The sequence below is a fragment of the Microtus ochrogaster genome, unplaced genomic scaffold (assembly GCF_000317375.1).
Source record: "Microtus ochrogaster isolate Prairie Vole_2 unplaced genomic scaffold, MicOch1.0 UNK21, whole genome shotgun sequence".
Lineage (NCBI taxonomy): Eukaryota > Metazoa > Chordata > Mammalia > Rodentia > Cricetidae > Microtus > Microtus ochrogaster.
The window spans coordinates 3,247,623-3,257,114 of NW_004949119.1; the positions used below are offsets into that span (position 1 = coordinate 3,247,623).

The following is a 9,492-nucleotide window of genomic DNA, read 5'->3' on the forward strand; positions in this document are numbered from 1 at the left end:
AAAAAAAAAAAAACCTTAAAAGAGGAATTTAACAAAAACCAAAGCCTCTATTTTCCCTGCTTTCACTTTTCACAAACCAGCTTCTGAGAGACTTAAATAAAAGCGAAATGAGCAATTAGCCAAGGATACTATCTTTCTACACTGTGAATTTGCTCTTGAAAAACATTTTCCCCCAAGGCCAACAACCATTTAGCCGGCCAGCCGTTCTGAAGCTTTTGCCTATTCAAGAAAATCCCAACAAAGCAGTAGGAAATTCAGCCACGATTCTGGGCAGGAGGTAGCAGGGAGGTCCCGGGAACCGCAGAGGCCGAAACCGCTTTAATAAAAGTTAAAAAAAATTTAAAAAGATAATAAGAAGTAAAACCTTTTTAATACATCAAATATACGGAATTTTAATCTTTAAAGCGATACATTGTCTATTATTTTAGCACATGACGTAAACCTTGTCCCCGTCTCAGCGGGTGGACTTAAAAATTAAAAATAGTTGTGTTCCTTTTAAAGAACAAAATAAGGCAAATGAGGTTTTGGAATAGAATTGTTTTTCCTTTTTTTGTTTTCTTCCAGAATACATACAAAAAAATACCCATTCTCTTTCGATGGTATACACCTTAAAAATACTTGCAATTTGAAATCAGAGTTGACAAATTGTGACTTATTTTGTTTCGTCTTTTTCTTTTTTTTGTAACAAACATGCATGTAAATTTGAGTTTCAATCAGACATTAAATAAGAACACACGATACAATCATAGCAATTTAAAAGTAACATTAAAGAGAAGATCCTAATTCTGTAGCGGTTTTGTTTTTATTTATACTCTACAAGGGATGGGAGGGTTTGTTTTCCACATATTTACCCTCGAGTTTTAATTTTTTCCCCCTCCTCCTTTTAACCTACGGAGCTCAAACTAAATAATGCACTTTTGAACCATGGGTCCGCTTGGAGCTAACATAAATAAATACCAACGTTCACCGGCGAAATCTTCAGATGAACACTTTCTCAATTATTTTTCCTTCTTTTTCTATAAAAAGTCAAACGATTTTTTTCAACTTTTATAAAGTTTGGGTGGAGGAGCTAGGGGCGGAGGAGAAGGGTTTCCCATCCAGGCTCATTCGCTGGCTGTTGTTGGTGGATAGGTAAGATTTAGGCTTTCTTTTCGCTTCCATAGCCCGGGTCTTCCGCTCCAGCCTGAGTCAGGAACCTCGTCCGGCTCCTGCCCCTCCCTCGACTCCTCCCCTCACCCCAGCTCCTTTTTCTCCCTCCAGATTCCCCAGGGTCACCCTCACTGATACCCCAGTGCGGAGGCAGTGGTCAGTCTCTGTCCGTAGAGGGCGTAGGGGGAGTAGTAGGGTCCGGTGGCAGCGGGTACCGGCACTGGGGCACCAGGCGTGGGGAGCGGGCTCTTGGAATACGGGTGGTAGCGGCTGCTGAGTCCCAGTGCATGGTGGGGGCTGCGCAGCGCCAGGGTCCCCGGGCTGCCTGGTGCGCCCGATGTGGGGATATGCATGTGACAAGCCATGGCTGCTGCGGCGGCGCTGGCGAGAGACGAAGAACTGGGGTAGCCAGACAGCAGTTTGTCTGTCCCAGGAAAGGCCGTATGGGTCCGCAAGTGGCTCAGCAGCTCTTCCGACGTGGCGAAGCGCTTGTCGCACGGCCCATTAGCTGACACCCAGTTGCAGATGTGGGGGAGCGGGTCGTTAGGGAGCATGAAACCATAGGGGTAGAGGGGGTGGCCGGCCAGGGAGGGTGGCGTGGCGCCCGCAGCTGCAGCAGCGGTCAGCGAGGAGTGCACACCGTGCAGTGGGTGCGTGGGGTACACCAGCGGGTATCCCGATTTGAGCGCCGCGGCTGCAGCGGCCGGATCGTGCGCGCATGAGGCGCTGGCGGCCGCAGCTCCGGCCAGGTGGCTGGCGCAGTGGTAGCTGAGGCAGTATGGGTCCCGGCACAAACTGGCTGTCATCACGGACGGCGGCGACGCCCCGGCCAGGGGACTGGAACCGGCTGGCTTACTGCAGCCAAGAGAGCCGGCCGCAGCCGCCGCCAGCTGAGCCCCTACCAGGCTGCCAGGCTTGGTGGGGTCAAGTGCCACGCCGTGGGGCAGGAACTGGGGCGGGTAGCCAGCATAGGCCCCAGCCAGGCTGCCCGGGTAGGTCATGCCCGCGGGGGGTAGAGGGAACACTGTCTGGCCCGGTTTGTAGGGAGACACGGGAGCTACCAACCCGGAGCCCAACACCGACGACGAGGTGGGCGCGCTGGGGCCAGAACCCGAGGTGGAGCCGGAAGAGCCGCCGCAGTCCGAGCCTAGAGCCTTGCCCCCTGGACCCCCGTCCGAGTGCTGGTTCACATCCACGTTAATTCCGCCGCCGCAGCTAATCCGCCCGTGTGCCAGTCCCGCAGGTACCCCGTCCGCCGAGGAGCCCCCGGCGCCCTTGCTGCTGCCACCGCCGCCAGCTTCGGGATCTTTCTTGTCGTCCTTGCCCTCTGGGCCGCCCCCGGCGGAGGGCAGCATGCCTCCCGGCGAACAGGCCGAGGTGCTGGAGCTGGGACTGCCTGTCCTGGGCGTAAACGGCTGGCAGGTGGCGCTCGGTACCCGGAATCCCGACTTCTCCGCAGAAACACCCCCGCCGCCGCCGCCACCGCCACCTCCGCCGCCGCCTCCAGGCTCCTTCTTATCGGAGCCAGGCTTGGAGTAAGGCTTGAAACTCGACTTGTCTTCCACGCCGATGTCGCTCAGTTTCAGGGGGCCCGACTTGGCGTCCTTGTCGCCCCCAGTTCCGCCGCCTGCACCACCCGTGCCGCCCCCATTGGAGGCGACCGAAGAGAGTTTGGAAGAGGGCGAGGGGTCGGGCTTTCCTATCTGCGAACATGTTTGTGCCAGCAGCGCCAGTGGGCTCTTCTTGGCGTCCAGCTGCGGAGTCAGACGGTGAGGGGGTCACACAGAGAAAGAAGGGGAAACCCTTTAGAATACCGACTTTAGGGTACTAATGCCCTCCGTAATAACCCGCGAAAAGCATCTCAACTTCGAGGCGCAATTCTAAGTGGCACCCCACTTCACATCCACCCGCTAAGATTCTTGTCCTTGGGAAAGACGCCAGATCCCCCTGACGACTCCAGGATCCTTCCCGTATTCTTTTAGCACTACTTATATTTGGAAACAACCTCTTGCAAATGTTTTGGTTTTCATCTCTTTAGAGCCAGAACTGTATCCCCTTCCCGGCACACACTCCTTGATTCTAAAGAGCAACAAGGGCTTGAGCTGTTGGCGCCTCCGAGGCTGTGTAAATATACTAGCTTCTGGAGAGCTGGAGGAAGGCGACTTTGGAACAGTATTCAGTCCCTTGTCAGCCTAGCGGCCGATGGGGGAGGGTTAGGTACATAGGGACTATAATACAAAAAGGGCAAGTTTGGGTGGCTTTACCCCTTAGAATTTACGTCCCATTCCATCTCGTTGCCCTTTCCGAATAAGGGGTGAGGAAACGCTATCCTTTTCTCCCATCCTGGAGCTGAATCACTCCGACGCCTCCCCTCCCCGCCCCAGATCCCGTGGGAAAGAAACCCCACAGGAAGGCAGCCCTGGTAGGGGTCCCAGCTTGCCCAGGAGAGAAGGTCCTTACCTCGATGGGGCTGACGGGTGTGGAAGGCAGGGGTTGCAGATACTCTGGGTGCAAAATGTGGCCAGTCCGTGCCGTCAGCATCTTCAGCACCTTGATGGGCAGGCGGTTAGCCTGTCGCAGGGGATCAGAAGGGGGCACGGCGTGCACAAAAGGCTTGGTGCTGCCGGCCGGGGACGAGCCTGAGCCGTGGCCGGAGCAATTTCCAGAGAGCGCGCTGGTCCAGGCAGGGTCCGCACTGCCACTACTGCCTCCTCCGCCGCTGTGCTTACTGCTTCTTAGGGCAGAAAGCGAGGGCGCTGTGCTCATGACCCACCCGCGCGCATGGGAGCAGCGGGGGGAGGGCTCCGGGACGCACGGGGCGGGCTCGGGGTTGCGCGCTCGCCCGGGGTGCGGGAGCGGCTGGATGAGGAGCTGGCTCGGCGGACGCGGGTGCCCCGCGTGCCTTCTCGGAGCCTGGAGCCAGAAGAGAATAATCCTGAGTGGCCCGCAAGGGAGCTGTAGCGGGGCAGGAGGAGCCGGGTGGAGTGCGGGAGTGCCCCGCAGTGCGCGGTGTCTGCCTAGGGCTGTGCCCTGCGCTACGCTCTCCCGTCCCCGAGCCGGCGCTGCGCTCCGCAATGTGAGCTGCTGCCTGTCCAGTCGGGGCTCTGGCGAGGAAACTCACTTCAAAAGCAGCTGCAACAAGGGGGAGATTAAAGCCTTTGCCGCCTTCCAATCAAATGGGAGCCTGAGGTGATTGGAGGGTCAAGGGGATGTGACGCGTCCCGCGCCGCCGTCGCCGCCGCCGCCAGGATTCTCAGTGCTGGTTTTAATGGGCAGCTCCCACTTCGCCGCCCCTCGGCTTGTCCCCTCCCTCGATTTCGCTACCCGGACGAGATGGACATTTATTCTACGTTTGCCATCTACCGCCTTTCTTCTTTTTCGTCCTCGTCGTTCTTCGTTTTCCCAGCTGGAAAACAAACTGAAACCTTTGGAGGAAGGGGCTGCGTATGTTCAACAGACTTCGGGCGGGTGTTGAGAAGAAGCACAGGCGGAAGTGTGGATACCAACTGAACGGTCGACTCCAGGGATGCGTGGGTATCCGCACACCAATTTTTTTTCAATTTCAGTAATTGAGATCTCGCGTGGCGCGGCCACCCGGGAAAGGAAAGCCAATGCCGGAGGAAGTGTGCCCGTCCGCTTGGATTTCCTGAAGTTCCGCAGCAGAGAAACCAGAAGCTAGAAGGGCAACGGAGGGGGTGGCTGCTCGTCCAGGCGACGTGCGCTGGGCTCTCCGCCTTTCTTGATCACGTGACACCCGAGGACGCGCAGATTGGGGCAGAAGCGGGGGTCACATGTTTCCCCTGTTTCACACTCAGCCCCCCCCCCCATTCTTGCTCTCCTTTGCTACCCTCTCTTCCCCCCACCCCACCCCCCCGTTTCTCTGGGCATCCCCACCCCTCCATCAATTGTCAATGTGCCTCGACCGCAATCAATCAGTTATTTGTCAGCTCTTGTCAATCTGCCCGTGATTTATGTCAGCTTTTGTTGCTGATTACAAGGCGGGTGAGACTTGAAGAGAAAAAGAGAGACTGAGAGTGAGGCAGAGGAAGGAAGAGACCGAGAAGGAACTAAAGGAGGGTGATAGAGGAGCAGCCTCCTGGGGTGTGTGTGTGTGTGTGTGTGTGTGTGTGTCTGTGTGTCTGTGTGTCTGTGTAGGGGGAAGAGGCGCCCACCGTCAGGAAAATGAAATAGTGAGAGTTAAGTGCGCAGGTGCACCCAGGACGCACCGGCCTGGAGTGTGCGCCTTCCCTCCCCGTGTTGGAGAGACAGACACCTTGGGGTGCTTTGGTAAATCAAAGCACCCCAAATCTGCTTTGGGTAGCAGAGTTCGGGGACTGCTTGGTATCTAAGAACAGCGGCGGAGAAGACGCCTAACACGGGAGGATTTTTGCCTCTCTGGGATAATCCCTCCCAGGCGTGTAACTTGAGGATGTCCGGCTGCCGCCCTCAGTAGTGTCCCTACTCCCAACTCAGGAACTTCTTTCCAAAGAGCCACGCCACCAAAGTAGCCCGAGTCCTGGAAGTTACTGGCGGGGTAACCCTCCTTAATTCTGTGACCCGGGTTCGTAACGAGGGATGAAAAACTCCAGAGAAGAGGCCTGGCCATGTGCATAGGCAAACAGGTCTCAGGCTCGCTCTTTCCTCTCCCTGGTCCTTCTCCACTACCCTCCACGCGCCATCCCGACAGTTCTGGAAGCCAGGCCTGGAATTACCCGGAGTGGCCCGACCAAATAAAGTGGATCGTCCAGACAGGACTGACCTGAGCCGGGAGAGCGAGAGGGAGGGGCGGCTGCCTGTGAGAACCGGTTCTTCCAGGGAAGCGCAGCGGGACTGCTGCGTTCCCCTCTATTTGTGCCGTCGCTCCGGTTGTTTGGAAAGAAGAGGGAGGCGCTGTGCGTGCCGCCTTGTACCTGGATCTAGGTGCACAGAGTGTACGCACTCCAGTGCCGCTGGGCGAATACTCTGAACTTCCGTGACGTCCGGAGCCATTTCGAGGGTCACCTCCAGAAACTCGCTGAAGTAGAAGGGGGTGAGCGGAGGACACACCCCCTTCCTCGGACTTGAGAGACTTTGAATTTCCCCTCCTCCCACCCCACTTTTCCGAAGAGCTCTTCTTTTGTTGTCAAGTCCTTTTGATAAATGGTGGGGCTAGGAGCGCTGGGAGCGGGGAGCGGATCTGCGCCCCGGCACAGGGGCGGGGGCCGAGCTTGGAGACCGGTTTCCCACTATCGCTGTCTCTGATCTGAACCGGGTACTTGCAGGGGTCTGGTTGGGGACTTCCCTTCCCTTTGGCTTGGTAGCCCATTCCTCTCCCACCACCCCAGTCTCTTTTTTCTTTCTGTATTTTTTTTTTTTTTTGTCTCTCACTCCATGCGGGTAATGAGAACTTTCTGGAATGGGGATGAGTTTTAGAATTTTCTCGTAGGTATTCTTCTACTCCGTTTTGATTTTATTCCTTGATTCGTTAGGTTGGCAAAGTTAATGAGCTGGTAACTCGATTAATGCTAATTTGGAGAGAAGAGGTGGTTTGTGCTTGGGGCTGGTTTTGTGTGTGTGTGTGTGTGTGTGTGTGTGTGTGTTACTAACACCTGCACTCAGGAAGGTTTGTGGTAACCCTGCGACAATTGAGGAAGGTAAGTCTGAGACCGTGGTAAGATCACACGCAGGATTGTGACGGCTGCCTGATTAATTCCTGGAGATAAAGAGTCCCCGAGTACAGTTTACTAGGGTGGCAGCTCCAAACTCTCTGCCAGGCAATGTGTCTGAAGCCGTTTGTAGCCTGCGGGTGTTAGTGCCCAACTGTGCCACCGATTGCGTGGCTGTGAAGGTGTCACCTATGGCCAACTACTGTGGTCCCAGCATAGCAAGCTCGTCCTTGGACTGTCTGCCATTTTGGCCTCTCTTGGCTTAGGCCTGGACATCGAAAACTGGCGCTGCGGACTGAAGCAAGGGTAGCTGGAGTGTAGGCCGGGGGCGTCCTCAGTGTGAGCCCTTTCCTCCAATTCTGGTAGTTTTCTCAGTGCACTGGACAATTCAGGGGAGGCCGCCCCAGCGCTTCGAGTCGGGTGGAAAGCTGGAACGGCTCTTGTTCCAGCATGATTACACGCGCTCATGGGTATGCGCCGTGTTCCAAGAGCTCCAGCCGTTGGCCGCCTGCGTTTACCTGGCTCAAAACTCAGCTCTGCAGGTCGGAGCGCACGGGGGCGCTTAGGGGGTCTGCGTTCCATTGGCTTTGGGGAAACACCATCATCCGATCCCTCGCACCTCTTAAGGGAGGCCAAATCCCTGAAGGCCGCGCAAGTTATGTAGGTGTGTGTGTGTGGTTATTAATTACTCCAGGCTAGGCCTAATTCCTCCAACCCTCTGAGGTGGTAGGCATGGATGTCCTGCGGATTTTATTTGCACACAAAGGACATGATTTGTTTTCTCTGAAAAAAAAAAAGGTGTAGGCATGTAGATATTTGAGGAGGTGGAAGAGAGAAGGCGGAAGGGAAGAGGGCCGAGGAAAAAAGTTTGAAAATGCCTTGAACTATTCACTGTCGAGATGGCTAATCAGTATTGAGGCCGGAGGGCAGGCGGGCCGCCTTTCACCGCTGCTTCCCTTTCATCTCTGGCTCGGCGGAGGCGCTCAATTAAAAGCCTATCAGTTTGTAAGTAAATCAACGCCTATCAGAGTTGTCACATCAAACAAAACGATTATTATTGCAGCCCGCCTCCCCTATTAATCTCCCTCGAAGATAATCCGCCTGACAGGTCAGGCCCGGCGAGCTGGAAAGTCTGGCCCAGAGCGCCCAAAGAGTCCTGGACTGGCACATGCCCCCAGGGGTCTCGGCACCCGGGTTCTGTTCCACCCAACAATCCCCCACCCACCCCTGAGGTGTGAGAGAAAGGGCAAGCTGAGATCCAGACCCTTCCCACCAAACTACAGTTAGGCCAGAGATTCCCGGAGCCACTGAGATGATGGTCAGGTCCGAACCTAACAGCTTTTAAAACCAGTGAGGTTTGGGGAAGGACGGGGCGTGTGGCCTCGCTTATTCCTTATTCCTCGGACCTGCTTATTCCTTGGAGGTTCGCCCCTTTGATTGCTTATTTTAAAATTTCCACTCTCTTCTCCTTTTCGTTTCTACTACATTTTCTTTCTGGCTCTCTGAACCCTTCATCTCCGCTTTCCTTTTCTTTCTCTGTTTTGTCAGGGAATATTTCTTATTGCCGCACCCTCCCAATGTATAAACCTCTATACGGTAGTTATAGTCTCTAAAGGAGGGCATTTTCAGGGCCCGGGTTATTTCTCCCCCAGCAGGAATGCGTGCAAGTCTCAGGCTTTCCTGCCTAAACGCCCTCTAGTTTCTTCCCCAACCAGGGACTTTTAGAGGATCTTCACCTTCTTAAGGCTTTTGTGCATTTGGGGACAAGGAAGTAATTCAGCCAGCACAGGAGAATTAAATGTGTGGACCGTGACAAGTCCCTGTTTTGGAATTAGTATTATTTTGCCTCAGAATTTCACAGTCCCAGCCTATTTGACCTGGCCAATAGTCTCTCCAGTGCTTTGCAACTATCTCAAGACCCATGGGGCATTGGGATTTCAGCACTTAGTGGGGGAAGGAGTGCCTAGGATTTCTTAAGCAACTACAGCCAGGTTACTGCTTCCAGGGGCTCACACTAGAGCCTCAAGGACTGGGTGGGGTTTGGCTTCTGAACTCCAGAAGAGTGGACTTCTTCCTGGTGTTTCTGGCTTCCCACTCTGGTAATGGCTTAGGATTGAGCACCACCCACCCTTCTCTGGTTTATGCCCTTGTCCAAAATCATACCCAAATGTGGCTGCCAGAGCCAGACTAAGCCAGGACTGAGGGCTGATGGAAGTGTCTGAGGGGAAAGGGTTCTTTGGAGGGACCCCAGGGCCTGCTAGTCTAAACAACATTGTCTTCATCCACAAGAACCCTGCAAGTACCCTGCAGTTGAACATCTGTACTGAGCTCTCAAAGCAGCAGCAATTCCTCTGAGAGTGAAGGCGGAGACTATCCAGCAAAACCTACTGCAGACTGCTTGGTGCACTGGGGTACCTCATTTTGTCCCCACTCTCCAGTCTTATGAAAATAATGTATTTATAAACCTAGAAATACTATATATTCACATATATGCATATATATGATGCACTGTGTCTCAGTTACCTGCCGGCCTGCTTTTCTTATGCATTTATTTAGGTCACCTTCACTGTGCTACAGATACTTAAAGAGCTATAGACAGGGCACTCCTCAACTCCGGCTGGAGGAGATATTCACTGGGTGGCTATTTAGACATAAGTTCTGTTTTGGGCCCCATGACATGCAAGCAAGGGATGTAAAA

General features: G+C 54.4%; 1 protein-coding gene across 1 annotated transcript; it reads right to left on the minus strand.

Annotated features, from left to right (window-relative positions):
• Positions 1-788: 788 nt before the first annotated feature.
• On the minus strand, positions 789-7,878 carry LOC102002245 (zinc finger protein 503). Its single transcript, XM_005367673.3, has 2 exons — positions 3,610-7,878; positions 789-2,903 (listed from the first exon to the last, which is right to left on the minus strand). Exons 1-2 carry the CDS (start codon positions 3,913-3,915, stop codon positions 1,278-1,280), a joined length of 1,932 nt encoding a protein of 643 aa, XP_005367730.1. The 5' UTR covers positions 3,916-7,878; the 3' UTR covers positions 789-1,277.
• Between the last annotated feature and the right edge of the window lie 1,614 nt (positions 7,879-9,492).

What these genes read in the sequence shown, in the direction of transcription:
- LOC102002245 (XM_005367673.3), bottom strand. Translation starts at nt 3,915, where the DNA reads ATGAGCACAGCGCCCTCGCTTTCTGCCCTAAGAAGCAGTAAGCACAGC. An exon ending in CACCCGTCAGCCCCATCGAG is followed by an intron (nt 2,904 to 3,609) that starts GTAAGGACCTTC and finishes CTGACTCCGCAG; the next exon opens with CTGGACGCCAAGAAGAGCCC.